The sequence below is a fragment of the Simochromis diagramma genome, unplaced genomic scaffold (assembly GCF_900408965.1).
Source record: "Simochromis diagramma unplaced genomic scaffold, fSimDia1.1 OVJJ01000618.1, whole genome shotgun sequence".
In the NCBI taxonomy this organism is placed as follows: Eukaryota; Metazoa; Chordata; class Actinopteri; order Cichliformes; family Cichlidae; genus Simochromis; species Simochromis diagramma.
The window spans coordinates 1,585,368-1,602,104 of record NW_024387423.1 but is presented as its reverse complement, the minus strand read 5'-3'; the positions used below and the strand labels follow the sequence as shown (position 1 = coordinate 1,602,104).

At 39.9% G+C, this 16,737-nt stretch overlaps 2 protein-coding genes across 2 annotated transcripts in view; both read right to left on the bottom strand.

Moving 5' to 3' along the window:
• The window catches only part of LOC120722024 (E3 ubiquitin-protein ligase RNF19A-like), a 31,901-nt gene extending 23,223 nt beyond the window's left edge, over positions 1-8,678 (bottom strand). Inside the window, exon 1 of the mRNA XM_040012731.1 lies at positions 8,449-8,678. The gene's annotated coding sequence lies outside the window, so the exon portion shown is untranslated. The remainder of the gene's footprint in view (positions 1-8,448) is intronic.
• A 2,324-nt stretch (positions 8,679-11,002) lies between these two features.
• Positions 11,003-16,193, bottom strand: LOC120722027 (polyadenylate-binding protein 1A). Its single transcript, XM_040012737.1, has 16 exons — positions 15,913-16,193; positions 15,372-15,598; positions 14,977-15,170; positions 14,698-14,813; positions 14,177-14,316; positions 13,984-14,078; positions 13,721-13,858; positions 13,427-13,522; positions 13,066-13,338; positions 12,852-12,942; positions 12,626-12,748; positions 12,372-12,514; positions 11,952-12,036; positions 11,727-11,857; positions 11,495-11,585; positions 11,003-11,382 (listed from the first exon to the last, which is right to left on the bottom strand). The coding sequence occupies exons 2-15, from the start codon at positions 15,562-15,564 to the stop codon at positions 11,496-11,498; spliced, it is 1,908 nt and encodes a 635-aa protein (XP_039868671.1). The 5' UTR covers positions 15,565-15,598; positions 15,913-16,193; the 3' UTR covers positions 11,003-11,382; position 11,495.
• Between the last annotated feature and the right edge of the window lie 544 nt (positions 16,194-16,737).

Below are 16,737 nucleotides of genomic sequence, written 5' to 3'. Positions count from 1 at the left end.
CACCATTTCCTTTCTCACATGGTCCGTCTCGAAAGTATTTGCAATACTGAACAAACTGTGGTTTAGGTGAGGGAGTTGCCTGATAGAGCATGGAGGATGAAGCACATATGACACCCACTCACCAGCAGTGAACACACAGAATACTGGCTGTGCTGTTCACACATCAGTGGAATTCAGCATCACACCAACTTTGCAGCGAGCTGGCTCAGTAATGACTTGGACCATTTGCATTCTCATAGGCTCAGAACAGACATCTATTCTCTATCAGTTCAAGCTCACCAACTTCTCAATTTGCTGTTATCTGTCCTCCGTTCTCAGATTGTTGTTGATGTGTGTTTGGTTGTTGGTCTTTAATCTCGATTTTATGTTTCATTACTTTCTGTGTGTGTGTGTGAGTGTGTGTTCCATCCATACAATGAAACACACCCGTGTGTGGGATGTTTTTCTGCGAAATCCAGGAGAGATAGGGGAAAGAACTGATGCAGAAAAAATATGGAGTAATTCTTAGTCCAGGCCTTTTCTATTATAGATAGGTATGGGAATCAAGAACTTGTAGAGAACCGGTTCCCAGTAGTTCAGTTCCTTGGAATTGTTAGTCTGCTTGCCAATCCGCTTATCGATTTCACTTGCACTACAATCACCTGATTTCAGTTTGTGTGCTGGAGGAAAATAGTGGTGCAGTTTACAGTGTGGACTTGGACAATAATTTTATCTATATTAAGGATGGGATGGTTGAGATATGTGCAATGGTAAAGTGCAAAATGCATCCAGGACAGAAACAACTGCATTATGCTGCTAACAGAACTTGAGCTCTTTGCAAGGCTCTACACAGACAACATGCTAACACTAAGCTAGTCAAGAACCCAGAGTGATTTTTAAACATAAGTGTATGCTGAACTCAGCCATGCAGCCAGACCATGAACACAAAAAACAAAAAGCCGGGAGCCTCCAACCTTGTTTGTTGACAGCAGTTCAAATTGGGAAAATCTAACCTTGCTACACAAGGAGATTACTTCTGATTGGATCACTACCTCCCATTTCACTACACAACTTAATTCTGATTGGATCTAGTCATCTTGTTTTCACAGGTAATTGATGAAAACTAATAGGCAAAAAAGTTAAAACTGATTCTTACATCTTCACAAGCTCATTTCATTTTCCACACAGGTTCTGCAGCCTTGATCCTTTCTCAGACTTAAGTAAAACGGATTTGTAAAATATATTTAAACACATTTGGAATAAAGGTTATTCACACCCCATGAAATGCAGAAAAAAAAAAAGGTATGGAGAGAATCTAGTCTCAAGCTCATCACAGATGCATTTTATGTGATGTATAAATAAAAACCTAACTTGCAAACAAATATATCTTCCACAAACAAATGCTAAACAAAGTGGACACCTGAGCCTTTACATGTTGGGTGTCCTGAATCTGGACGTGGCCAACAAGAGAAGCTCTGACTGTAAAACCAAGACATTGCATATTTGCATTTATGTGTTGTGCTCACAAGATAAGCACATATGTGCAGCTTTAGCCTCCTTTATGACTCCTATCAGGACCAAAATCTACAAAACTATTATTAAGATTATTAAAACTAGAAGCTCATCAAGAAAGTGTTGACGTTACAGCGCAAAGGGCCATTTTCACCATAGACCTTTGTAGAGCCAATTTTGTTTTTTTTCAGCAACAACAGGAGTTGCCTCCTGTTCGTACTTCTGCACTGGTTCCACTTTAAAGACTCAGAAGCATTCAGACAACATTCACAAAGACAAATTATCTTGTTTACACTCCCATAGTGAACGAACAGTTGCATAAACCGAGCTGGTTTCTGCTTATAACATTAGTTGCTACAATCATTATCATTTAGTTTGTTAAAATTTAACTTTATTGTTACACCTGTTAGCAACAAAACACAGTAAGAGGCAATGCGAGTTAACTAGAAAAATCTTTTAGTTAATGTAATGTCGACATCCCTGATTAAGTACAAAAAAAAAAAAAAAAGTGACAGCACAGAAAGATGAGGGACAGTGGATGTACCACAGATTTCTCTGGTGACTGAGTTTATTTGGCATTCCAGAGAGAGAGACACACACACACACACACACACACACACACACACACACACACACACACACACACAAAGAGAGAGAGAGAGACCAGATCCAGTACTGACCTCAACTGACCTGTTGCAGCCTGGGAGAGTACGCCTCACACTAAATACATGCTGAGAACCATGGGTACAATAAACTCAACAACAGCACAGATTTCCTGTGGCAGTGATTCATGTTTTCCCATATACTTAAAATCTCTTACATGTATGTGCAAAAATATCCCGATACAGTCACCCAAAAGGCATTAACAAGAATCTATTACATATCTAGGCATTGTTTAATGTACCTAAAAAGTTCACTAAAAACTGTGTTAAAGTTCCTTTCATGCTTGGGAGATTTAACCATCTCCAGACATATGACTTTGATGACAGTTCCATGTAATCATCATCATTATTTCACAGACATACCGTCTCATTGTGTACCATATGATTTAAGAATTTCCAAATTGTTTGCACATACTTCAATGACTAAACTCCACATATTTAAGATTTATAAGACGGGTGCGGCATTTGCTTATATTTGTAACCTCTAACCTATGCCATAAAAGAATGACATTGAATTCTTGATATGAAAAGCACAAGCATCACAAGATACATACACAACTAAACAATGACAAAATATTTGAAAGGTCCCAATGTGTTTTTTTTTTTCCCTCCTCCGATGTTGACATTCTGGTTAAACATAAGCTCGGTCAGAATGAGTGAAAGGAAAATTATGAAGGGGAAACCTCTTCATGTTCAAGCATTGAGGCCATGGAGGTTAAAGCACCTTCTTTTGATGCAACAGAAAGGACAGGACAACCTTGTGTGCACCGCAGAAGAATGCTAATCTTTCCACATCTGGGATTCTCTACCAAGTAAAAAACTTTACCCGTTGAAGTTAACTAGTGAGATGGTTTTGGGTTTTTTTTTTTTTAAATAACTGACAAGCAGGCTGTGAAGGACTAATATGAAAAGGGCAAGGAAAACCACACACAAAAAGTATGTGGACTCACAGATTGGCACACGGTATACTGAGAATTGTAGATAAACAAAGAGACAGAAATATACAACAGACAAGTGAAGACAGAAGATTTAAAGACGAATGGATGAAAAGGTATATTGAGATATAGCTATGTCAACTAGCAGTGATGACAGGAAAGAAACGGACATCACACAGCTGAGCCAGTGTAGTCAGTCAGTCTCACTGCAGCTGCATTCCTGGCCTGCCGGTCTCATGTGTAATGTTGCCTCTATGCACATTCCTGGGCTTCTATGGGCTTGGGGACAGTCAATGCAGAACTAAGAGTTCCACTGCATCATGAACAGACACCGAGCAACATCCTGGCAGACAAGCTGAACCACTACTGAGTGATGTGGGATGAAAGTCAAACAGAGTTCCACCCTTTACGTCACAGTGTGGAGCAAGCTGAAGTCTGGAGGTGTGTGTATTGAGCTGGTAGATTTAACTGTACTAATTTGAACAGAGAAGACATTTAAAACATGCCAGCATGATTATTTGACTATCTTCCTATGTAGCAGAAAATGATATGCAAGATTGTATGTAATATACGCCACCTAAAAAGACGAAGGAAAAATAAGACTTATGAGGTGTACAACATCAAAAACTCAATGGATTGTGTTCAGATTGTGACTAAGCAATACAAAGAATTAAAAAGAGTGCAAAGAACAATCACAACAGCAGTGTGAACAGGAAAGGCATTGTTTAATGTACAAAGAGAGGCTAGCAGGCAGACAGGGAGAAGAAAGGGAAAAGTTTCCAACCCCAACAAAGCCAGTACAGTCTCCAGCTGCCTGCCTATTACCCCCACCCCCACCCCCCAAACCTCTCAGACTTCCCTCAAAAGGAGGGGAGCAGGATGAGGTAAGCATCCTGGCATTTCTGCTCAGCTGACAGAGCTAACAGCTCAGGAAGAGGGTGGGAAATGGAGAGAAATTAATGAGTAAATTGCAAGTATGCAACACAAAAGAATGCAAAATTATAGTGGAAGTAGGGAAATAGTTCTATTATACTGTGCAGGGTGAAAATAATAATTTAAAATCCATGCCAGAGAGGAGCAAGAAAAACCTCTGATATCAGCGACTCTTTTAAAACGATGTAAATCTGTCTTTCACAGCAGTCCAAGTGGTGGCCTACATGTTAATTGTGACTGCACTGCATACATGTTTAGATCAAAAAGGAATCCGACTTCAATAACCTCCTTCACTACATTTTCATTTATCATGAATAGCAATCAGCCACTCATAGCTAGCAAACACAAATGTCTACAGCAGGCCTGCTGAGTAATAGATTACTCAATATGTTAAAGTAATGTGCTGGAGGAACGAGTAGCAGCACTACTCAAAATATAGATATTGCAGTATTTACTTTCTCCCAAAATTTTCCGTTTCTGTAGCTTTGCCATAACAAAGGATTATGGGTATGTAACCATTGCACTGATGCTTACATACACTCCAAAACATTGACGGGTCGCTGCCTGATAGCAACAATGCTAGGTGTAGGCAGAAAGCTAATTGTCTGAACAGGAAAGAGAAAGAAAATGGAGTTCATTACAAAGAGAAGGAAGGTGAAAAAAAAAGTTTTTTTAAAATTAAAAATCATCCATTCATTCGCTACCGCTTATCCTTTTCAGGGTCGCGGGGGGCGCTGGAGCCAATCCCAGGTGTCATGGGGCGAGAGGCGGGGTACACCCTGGAGAGGTCGCCAGTCTGTCGCAAGGCTAACACACAAGGACAGACAACCATTCACACTCACATTCACACCTAATGGCAATTTGGATTATCCAATTAACCTATCCCCACAAACTGCATGTCTTTGGACGGTGGGAGGAAGCCAGAGTACCCGGAGGGAACCCACGCAGACACGGGGAGAACATGCAAACTCCACACAGAAAGACCCCGGCCTGATGGTGGAATTGAACTCAGGACCTTCTTGCTGTACGGCAACAGTGCTAACCACCGTGCCACCCTAAATTAAAAATCAAATAGGCAAAAAAGATTAGTCCACAACATAGCATGTTTCACTTTTCTTTTTTTGACGCTGCCATATGGTGACAGAAAAGTGCAACTACAAGAGGATAGTGGTTTGCAAGTGTTATGAAGAATCTACCAAACCATGCAGGGCACTTTAAGAAGATGGTCTAGTAGAGAATCCCTGCATTTTGTGCGTGATGAGGTGTAGCATGCGACTGGACAGTATTTTATGGGATTAACAAGAACCGATTATGACTGCAATGTTCACCAAGTGCTTACCAGTCTTTCATGTTATTATTGCAGTTAATGTCCATCTATAAGGCCTGTTATTGGAAAGTGAAATACATTTTAAAATACCGGCTGTTATGGATGAATGTGCTGCTGGTTGTTCAAGTATTAATGTTAGCAAAAACAGAAAGAAAGAAAGAAAGAAAGAAAGAAAGCAAGAAAGCAAGGTTATATTTATGTCCTAAACAGTCCTGTAATACGGAGCGAAGCAATGTTCCAAAAACAAATGTTATTCTCAACCATATGGTGCCCAAAATTGCACTGATATACTCCTTCAAATTGACCATTCAATGCTTTTTTTTCTACTTTGAATACAAAAAAAAATCTGAATAATTTGAAGTGTTTTGTTTTAACCATTTTCTAACCATTGCACACAGAGGTTTTTCACAAATGACTATGTCGCAGTCTGTCTCTTGAATTCTTACATCAAGCAAGAATTCATGACACAAAATAAAACAATTTAAATTAAAAAGTTGCTCTTTTGTACTTATATTAAAAAAAATGTAGCAATGACTATAAAAATGACTCATCAAGAACAGTCACAGGTATCACAACATTAAAAAAAAAAAAAAAAAAAAAGTATGCAGGATCAGATCAGTTGCATAGATATAGGTCGTAATAGAAGCCCTCTAATGCACTGACCAGACCAGAACATCACCTAACCTTGCAGCTGTGTTTACCATTGAGCGGTGGTGGGGGGGGTTGTGGGGGTCATGGGGTCCTGACATATACACACAGAAAATAAAGGTCCAGATCATCATGCTGGGCTAATGACCTTTCTTTGGAAGAACACACAGGTCTAGGCAACATGCTGCCAAGTTCATAGTGGCCTCTCACACCCAAACACTGATGACTCCAGGGAGCAGACTCTAGTGCTTATTGAGCACAATAAAAGTATTAACCTCAAAATGATCTCATCTGGAGGACTTTCCAGTAGAAAGCTTTACCATTGAGCGACAAAGCAAAGACAATAATTTTCTATGTATATTATGAAATTATATTAAATTTTCATTTAACTATAGAAGTAATTTGTGATTCTCTAAATGCACCACTCAAATGTCTGATTAAAAATTAATGTAACAAAAACAGAAAAGATAGAAGAGGCAGAAATATAAATATATATTTATATTTCTTTATATATGAAATATAACATAAAATGATGTAACCAAAGGAGTAAACAAGCATAAATCAATGATGAAAAACAAGATGCTTGATCTCTGCAAATTATATCAAAGAAGCATCCCAGATAAGATGGATAATGCAAAACGTGGGCTAAATGATTAACACAACACACACAAACCAGAACCACAAGGGCATCCAATTTAAAGGACCTAGTTCTTGATACAAGCTCTACTTTTCACAGTTTGATTATCTTTGGAGTCATTTATCTGGCAGGTATGCCAACAATATGATACCAACAGTAGGCGACAGTGGGCAGTGAAGCTGTCATAAAACAAAAATGATTCACTTCTCAACAGAGCAACTTCCACTATCAATAATGTGATCAGAGCTATCCTAGACCAAGAAGTACTAATGAAATTTGAAGATGTACTTTTTTTGGAACACTTTGAAACATCTGTTACAACTTTTTTTTTTTGTTTGTTTTAATTTAGAGATATTATCCAACTCTCAAGGTGTACATGTTCAACTTTATCTCTAATTCTTCTGATTTGACTACTGTTTTTCCCCCATAGTTTGTTTACTTTGTGGCGACAGCTGTAATGCTATGAGTAGGGTGAGCTCCTAGCATCTGAACAACTGTCATCAACTTCAAGTTGCAGATTTTTCAGTTTGACTTCGAGAATTCTTGGTTTAACATCTTTCCATCTTCAAGTTTAGACAGTTTAGCCAATTGGCAGAAAGATTTTATTACACTTAAATTTACACAGTAACACGTTTTGCAATTACCACTGTTTGTTTTTTTCCCCTCAAACACAGAGCCGAACTGATGAAACGGGGAACAGAAGAAGAATGACCTTTTCTTTCATTTTGTACTAAATCAATGAAGCTGTTCCAAACATGAATATATTTCAAAGCACACATAGGTGTCATAAAACATAACAAAATCGTGCTGTGGAGTGAAATAGGTTTTGGATGGCTCCTAGGTGTTTCTCTCAATAATCCCTCATACTTTTTGTATAGTGTCACCAGTCCAAATCAGCAGTGACTGAGCAAGTGCAATGCATTAAGCAAATCATGTTATGTTAACTATCAAAACGGATAACAGTTGGGGGAAGTGGGACATTACATTTTTTGTACATACAATGAATACATTTACTACAACATCATAGCTCACGGTGGCATATTAAATAAATTGGAATAGCAAATTAAGAAATGCTAAGGACTAGGGAAAGTAAATGAGCCAAAAATGTTTTTATTTTACTTGTATAGGTGAGAGCCCAACATACCAACTTATAAGATTTAGTTTGATGCTACCAAGGTTTACCTAACGACAGTTATTTTCTCTTTCTGCTACTACTACTGAAAAGTGCTTTAATCGCTTACTAATTCACAGCCTCCGTAAAGTAGTATGTTTAGCTGTCAGTGCCTAAGAGCTATCTCTGACACAGATCTGTGGTTTACATTTTAGTAAACTCCCTCTGTGACGGACAAAACCTTAGAAAACTCTGAAACCACGATTTTTATCTTCGTACTTGACGTCGATTAAAGGAAGTCCAACGCCTTTAATGGGCTAAACAGAAAGTATTGCAATCGTATAGTTCTTGGTAGCTATTTTGAGTAAACAAAAAACAAAAACGCAGTGATAATACCACGAGTCGGTGTAACGTACTAAACTTCTCAATGACATCAGATTCACAGCTCGGTTAGCTGCATTATGCACTGTGTTTAAGGACAGTTTACGTTATTCTTACAATTATCACCATATCTTACACGTGTCCAAACGTAAAGCAGGGCACGTGATGTTAACAAAACAAAGCTAAGAGCCACAAGAAATTTTCTATAGCTTGTCTAGCTGACGGTTACCAGAAAGCAAGTCAGCTAACTAAGTACAAAACACAGCGAGCGGTAGCAATTGGCTACCAGTTAGCCAGGTTAGCTAGAAACGATGAGAACGTACCGTCTGTTGCTAGTGACACTTGTTCCGGAGACAGCAGGAAAGAAGAAACGCTCTCTTTTTCAGAAAACGTTTCAGTTCTTTAATCCCTGGTCTCACTGCAGTGCCGTCAGTTACTTGCCAACTTATTTTTCCTCTGTCTTCGGTCCCACCTATCCTTTCCGTTTCGAACGACAACAGCTCCTACAGAGCTCGCTCTGTTGTTCACAGTTCTCGTTCTGGCTCGGAAATTCAAATCATATCGCGAGATTTAGAGGAAAGCGGGTCCACAGGACCAGAAAATCTTGTATACAGTTATTGGACAACTGAACTTGACTGCATAGAACTAATTGGTTTCTATTACCATGGCTTACTTACTTAATGTTTAACATGGAAATTGGCCACTACTACTCTTAAATTATTATTATTATTATTATTATTATTATTATTATTACTATACCAGAACAGGTTTCTTACAGCACATGAAAGATCTTGCAGACAGGTCAGCCGTAAACATACAAACCTAATCCATGCAAGAGAGGATTACACTGTACATCATAGGTGCACACACAAAACGAAGTGACAAGTGAGTGGATAACAATTTTACACTTCTGATTATTAAATTAACTTTCACCCTCAACGCCATATTAAAACAAACCAAAAAAGAAAAAAATGTCTATATTTGAAGCTAGGATTCCTTATAGACAATTATAGATAATTAATAGGGCAGTTTGCCAAAAAGTCTGAATAAGACTGAAAATCATGTGGCAGCTGGAATCTAGGGTAAGCTGGAGGCTTTTAAATCAATAGATGCAGGTCAGTGTAAGCACAAAGTCCCTGTTTATGCTGTACATTGTATAGCTGCCTACACAGGACTAATCAGGCTACACAAGAACTTCATCCTTATACCCCAAAAGAAAACCACAACCATAGTTAACACAAAGATCCCTCTGAGAACTGAAGGCACATATAGCACCAATGGTGATTTACATGTATCTCTCAGTAAGGATGAAATGTATTTAATGAAAATCCTTCCTCTGTGAACCATAAACTGATATGAACACACACCATAAGCAGCAAAGCTGGATAATCCTATGAAATCCCAGTGGAACATTGTTTTGGGTCACCCATGTACTGGATTGGGTTTTGAAATATGTCCCACAGCTTAAAGCAAGGACTAAATCAGGCAAGTGTGAGGGGAGATGCAGAAAGAACCTAGAGCATCTATAAAGCCAGAAGCTGGGGTTATGTATAAAAGATATTTTAGTCCACTAGAGCAATCAGGCAGTAATCACCATGGTCCTGATAAAAACACAGATTCTAGGTAAAAAGGAATGTGTGAGGAGGTGAGATTAAAGCACTGTTCCAAAATTTTAGGAAAAATAAGCATTTGACTCACAACTACATCCAAAAGTGCACAAAAATGGAACATTGGATTGATAAAATGTTTTGTAGACATTCGAAGAAACAGGAACTCTTTTCTGACTGCTGCCTCATCTTCGTATATACGAAATCATACAAAAACCCTCTGCTGTGGTTGGAAAGTGTCAATGAGTAAGACAGAAGATGGGAAGATGGGATACTACTATTAATAATTTTAACAGTTCACTAATTTGTAGTGTAGGAACATAAACACAGATTGTGAGGTAAGAAGAACTGTAGAAACTTCAAGACAGGATACAATAAACAGATGACAACAGCACACATACCCACTCAGGGGTTCAGCACTCTTCATCAGAATACCTATGGTGTCCCTGAAAGGTCAAATGCACTGCATTTAAAGGAAACACCACCAAATAGAAAAAACAAAAGTGACAAGCCAAAAGTGAACGGCTAATAGCAAACATGTACTAGAGTATAATATAAATCATGTGATTACAGCACACATTGCTGTGCACTTTTTCCTCTTTCACAAGAGTGTTCTCCGCTTCAGTGCAATGCTTCCCGTTTTGGTTCAGTCACATTAACGTCCCCCCAAACACACTTCTGTTTTGTGTTTTTACAGCGTTTTTCCATTAAGCTGACCTTTCAAGGGAAACATAAAATACACAGCAATTGGCTTCCACACATTACAAAACAAATAAAAGTATAACTGTTTGCTTTAAACTCTTATCCAACTCAATTGTTAAGAGCTGATGAGACACTTCCTCAAGCCTGCCCCACTATCAACCTTCAATGTTAATTTCATATATTTTTTTTTTTAAATCAGTATTATCAGAATCTTAAAAGTGAAACATTTTTTTATTCCAGGAAAAAGTTTCTATGGAACAAAACAGGATCCAATCAGTCTGGATACTAATCAATTCAACACACTGTTTGTCCTTTTATTTAATAGTCAATTTTTCTGCATGTAGTCCAGCAGGCCCTTTTTTTTTAGCGAAACAAGCATGAGATCAAATGTATGATGGACATAGTTCACAGAAAAGTGTGTAATCTGGAAACTGCTGCCTGAGAGCGACACCTGGTGGAGGAAAGCTGGCTGTGCTTTAAAATAGAACCAATACATTAAATCAACTCTTGACAGCAAATAATTATGTATGACCTGTAGCTGTTGACAACTGCAGTAATTTACTAAACAGAGAGCCCAAATTATTTATTGAGTTTATTACAGCCAGTAGTTTACGATACAAATCACCTTTCAAGATGCCCAGCTGCCACCTTCCTAAAGTGGGTGGATATTCTGAGCACTGACACAGTAAAATGACATAAAACAGAGGAATGCATTCAAATTTAATTATCTCAATTTTCTCTATTTTGCTATTTTTTTTTCAACAAATTTTTGTTTATGATCAAGGTCTAGTCAAACCATCCCTAGACCTGGCAGAGTCAATCGTTTTCTTTTTTTTTTTTTTTAAGAAATAATTTATCATTTTGCGATGTTTTCAGAGTTTTAGGTTTTTCAATGTTTAAGTTTTTTTTTCTTTTTCCATCGGTGAAGCAGGTTTCAAAATGCTCGATCTGCAAGAGAGAAAAACACAGGGCTCAAATACACATTTGCTTCTTCTCTTTAGTATGATTTGCACACCAACAATTTATGAATGAACCTAAAATGTCTCTCCTGAGAACACACCTTAGACGCTGGGAACACCAGCGGGGGTGGAGGACTTCTGAGCAGCCTCCTTGGCCTGGTGGGCCTGGAGCACAGCAACAGCCTCATCCACCTGCAAAAGCATTACATTTATGAAACCAATTTATATGTTGCACTTCCCATTAAACATCAGTTATGAGGTGCATAGGCCATCTGTAGCAATTTAATCCTTTACGAAATACCACATTTATTAGAAATTACTTGTTTCACTAACCTTTGAGCGCAACGACTCAGGTGACTCAAGCATGTGAAGCAGCTCTGAGTTGTCAATCTCCAGCAGCATACCGGTGATCTTGCCAGCCAGGCTGGGGTGCATATTCTGGATCAGAGGGAACAGACGCTCACCTAAAGGGGAGGAAGAAGTCAACAATTAAATACCGAGTATAACGTGCCATGAGCATTTATACTTATTTCCTTATAATCTGAACTAATTATTTACCCAGCATCTGCTTCTGTTCCTGAGGTGGGGCTGCAGCCAGCATGGAGGCAGTTAGAGGCTCCTGTCCTTGGACATGGACTGCCGGCTGAAGGAGGAGTGGGGGGGGGGGGGGGGGGGGGGGGGTTTAATGACTACACAACCACACTTTTACCACTTGAAGCAGACCGTGAATTACAATGACCCATATAGTCATGAATACTTGTATTACTTTTTGCTTATTAAGCAGCACATAACTGTGCCAGGTTCTAAAGTCTGAACCCCACTTGGGGAGAGGGGAAAATAAAATTAATAATTATAAAAAAAATAAATCAGTACAACTGCATTTAATGTTGAATATCCTGAAGGTGTACATTTAGAAAATTTGCAGCAATTATATTTATGAATTACATCCACTGATATCAAAGTCAGTGGCATTCTTACCTGCTGCATGGTGACCTGTGGCTGGGAGGCCATGTGCTGCTGAGGGTTGCGCACACCAGCAGCATATTTGTACTGGGGCATGGCACGCACTGGGGCTGCGGCGGCTGAAGCATTGGCAGGGCGCTGGTTGAGCGCCTGTGTGGCTGCAATGACAACAGCAAGAGGAGCCTGATCAAAACTGCATCAACTCATCATCGGCTCATGAAGAGACTAAATGCATCTGATTCCTGTCAAGTCAAAGATAAAATACTTACGCATACGCTGAGAAGCCATCATGCGTGGGACCTGGGTGTTGGTGGTGGCGGTTGCACGGATGGTGTTTAAGGCCTGAGGCCTTGGTGCTGTTGGGCGCATAGCATTGGGCATGTTCTGGAAGTCTAAAAGAAGGAAAGGGGGGATGGGGGGGGAGCAAATAGTCATTAGACTTTAGCTCTTTTTAAGTAAAGGCTGCATACGTATAATCTACATGTAATCACTTACGCTGAGGACGCACTCCTTGAGTAGCCCAACGGGGGCTGGGGCGCAGCTGGGCCAGCTGGTTGGCAGAGTAGTATGCAGCACGGTTCTGAGCCTGAGAAGAATCAAGCCATGTCATTAGTTACTGCTACTCCAAAAAACACAGCACACTGGTACAGTTTACCAAAACAGAGTTTTATGTCATGGAAAAGTACTAAATAGGGTGTTGTTGACTCACCTGAGGGATAGCCGCCATGAAATATCCTGAAGGTGGAGCAGGCTGGTATGGGTTAAGGACAGGGTTGGGCACAGCTCGAACAGTGGCCATCCTTTGCATGTACTGGTTGGTTAGATGAGCCTGACGCTCCTCTTTCCGCTGGGCAAGGGCCACATACAGTGGCTTTGTAGCCACAATACGCCCATTCATCTCTGTTACAGCTTTAGTGGCCTCTTCTGGAGAAGAGAAGCACACAAAGCCAAAGCCTTTGCTCCGTCCACCCTCCATCATCACCTAGGGAAACAAAAAAATGGGTTAGCATTTTGTCTAATTATTGCCTTGTTAATTTCACGATCACAAATAAACCCCTCAAAGCTTTTACCTTAGCACTTGTTATGGTGCCAAATGGGGAGAATTCTTTGCGCAGACGCTCGTCATCAAGGCCATCATCCAGGTTCTTCACATACAGATTGACACCCTAGTACATGGAAAATCACAATGAAACTGTTGGACGGTAGTTCAGCATTCCTGCTACTGTCCTTCAGGTTATGCTCCAACATCACAGCAATGAAATTAAATATTGCACCAATCAGACGCAAGATAGCTTTCCTTAAATTGTTCTTGTGACACAATGTGGTGCATGAAAGTGCTCTAACCAAGAAATGGGCCAACAAACCTGATATCTGGTCATGCGATCCTGTTTCATCTGCTCAAATTTGCGTTTGAGCTCATTCTGCCGCTCCCCTTTCTTCTGTGCACGGCCCACATAGACTTGCCTGCCATTCAGTTCTTTACCGTTCATTTCATCTACAGCCTACAACAAAACAAAAGTCATGATTAGGTGTGGATTCAAAGAAAAAACTACAGCAAGTGCCTTTTTCAAAGCCTCTGGAGATACTAAAAGTCCCCCGCCCCCCAAGAAAGAAGAAAGCTGTTAACCTTCTGGGCATCTTCATGCCTCTCGAAGCTGACAAAGCCAAATCCCTTGGATTTGCCACTTTCATCAGTCATAACCCGGATGCTGAGGGCAGGCCCTACAAAACACAAGAGCTAATCAACACATAACACAGCAAATCATACTAACAGCATTTGTGATTATTAAAAGTGTGTCTCTGAAATCTTGCCATCTTACCATATTTGCTAAACAACTCCTTCAGCTTCTCATCATCCATGTCCTCGCCAAAGTTCTTGATATAAACGTTAGTAAACTCTCTGGCTCGTGCTCCAAGCTCAGCTTCCCTCTCTTTACGCGATTTGAATCGTCCAACAAATCTGTTAATAACATGACATACAAAATTTATTTTCTAACTTCATCAAAATATATTCTGATAAAGTTTAAATCAAATACAATGGGGTGAAAGTCCTCCTGTGTTGGTAAAATGAGCATCAGACATTGAAGAGAGCATTTTGGGAAAACAACATACAGCTTATGTAATAAGGAGTGATAACTCTAGAGCTACTGCGATAAGTGAACTTCACTGCTTCAAACCAAAATGTAATAAATCCTATCAGCTCAGTTCCCTCACTATTTAGAACTAAGCTCTATAACAACAGAAAGTACATTAGGCAAAACAGGAGAACAAGATGCAGTCACACACAAACTTTGATCACACTCCTTCAAACACAGACTTGTACAACAGTAGGCACACTTACACTTTTCTGTCATTGAGCAACATGCCGTTCATTTTCTCAATGGCCCGTTCAGCAGCTTCATGGGTCTCAAAGTGCACAAAGCCGTAACCCTTTGAGCCATTTTCATCACAAACCACCTTGGAGAAGGAAGATTTTAGGAGGTCAAAACCATTCACAAACAACATGCATTCCACACAATTGAAACTCTACCGGCTTTAAACGGTCCAATCGTTAGTCATGCTAATTAGTTGATTTCATATACAAAACACAGCCAGAAGAAATGGCACCACAGGATGATACCTTGCAGGACAGGATGTTTCCAAATGCAGAGAATGTATCATACAAGGCCTTGTTGTCGATGGATTTGTCCAGATTCTTGATGAAGATGTTTCCCACCCCACTCTTCCTCAGTGAGGGGTCACGCTGAGACCACATGATACGGAGAGGCCTGCCTTTTATTACATCAAAGTTCATGGTGTCCAAAGCTCTTTCGGCTAAAACAAATAAACAAATATGTTGCACTTACTTCCATTTTCTTCGTGATTTAATTATTCTAGTAGTATGGCATGTTGATAATTTAATAAAGCACATGTTTAAAATTAAAGATAAAACGAGGTAGCACGGTACATGTTCAAAATGGAGTCTGTCAGTACCACATTTCCTTACATGCTCTACATAGATCGCGGTAAACTTACCGTCAGCTGGCTGTTGGAAGTTCACATAGGCATAGCCTAGGGAGCGACGGGTGATCATGTCTCTGCATACTCTAATGGAGAGGATGGGTCCAGCCGGGCTGAATTTCTCGTATAGCATGGCTTCGGTAACGTCTGGGTGCAGGTCTCCCACATACAGGGAGGCCATCGGGTAGCTAGGCGCGCTGGGATTCATGGCTGGCGAAGCGTGTTCTCAGGCTACGTCTCAACTGCAAGTTCGATATTTTGAGGACAATCGTCAACCAAAATCAGCCTTTTAAGATTGGAGAGATTATTTATATCAGTCTCTACACCAATGCAGGCAGTTATCGCTTAACCGTTAACAACGTGGGCTAGTTAGCGTGATTAGCAAAATGTCGGAGCGTGGCCTAACCGATGTGACTGGCCCAAATTGAAATTTCAATTTTCGCAATCACTTACAGCACTCAAATTTCGGTAGCTTGCAAAACAAATGTTATAATTAACACGTATGCCTGAAAGGACAACTGACTTTAACGTAAAAAACAAGTAGTTAACAATATACCTGGCTAAAGTTAATCGCCCACGCTTTCAACAATGAGGCTAACAGCTTAGCTTGCTAACGTTCTTCTCGTTCCGTCTTTCTTTCTTATCCGTTGGCAGCGTCTTCTTCGCGTTGCTTGAGTTGGCAAATCAAATCCTGCTTCACCGATTTTTGTTTTTCTTATAAAAATATGTCTGCGTGTGCTCTCTAGCTTTTGGTTTGTTTCATAATAAAATGTGTGCCGAGACTAGCCCCAGAGCACACCCTACGCAGACGGATTACAGGATTGAAAGAAAGGTCGGCGGAGGTTGTTTCCCTGTTCCACTCGAAACCACGGCGCGTTTGCTACCAATGCTTGACGTCACACATCTCGCGATATTTGAACTCTATATTTAATTTACAATTAAAAATCTGATGCATAATCTGTCTCATAAACTTTTAAGATTTACTGTTTTCTACACCTTACGAGGCTTATATGTTCAGTTATGTCTTCAACATTGTATTCTAATTGGCGTGTATTCACGAATTTCTTGTGATATTCGCCTATAATAGCGAGGGGAAAAGGAACAACAAGGGCATACTTGTGGTGGCAAAGCACAGACCACGGACGCTTGGGGCAGAGACTACCTTGTGTCCTAAACAACGCTACTTCCATCACGTTTCGGTCAGCCATTGCCTTTTCTGATTACTGGGACGTAGTCCTGGAAAACTAAAGACATTATCTAAAATATAAAGCGTTATCCTTCACATGCAGTGAACATGTAACCTTTGTCACACTACAAGGAAGATAAGCTGAGGGAAACGTCTGCAGGAACACTCCCGTGTCATTTATTGCACTCGTGTTCA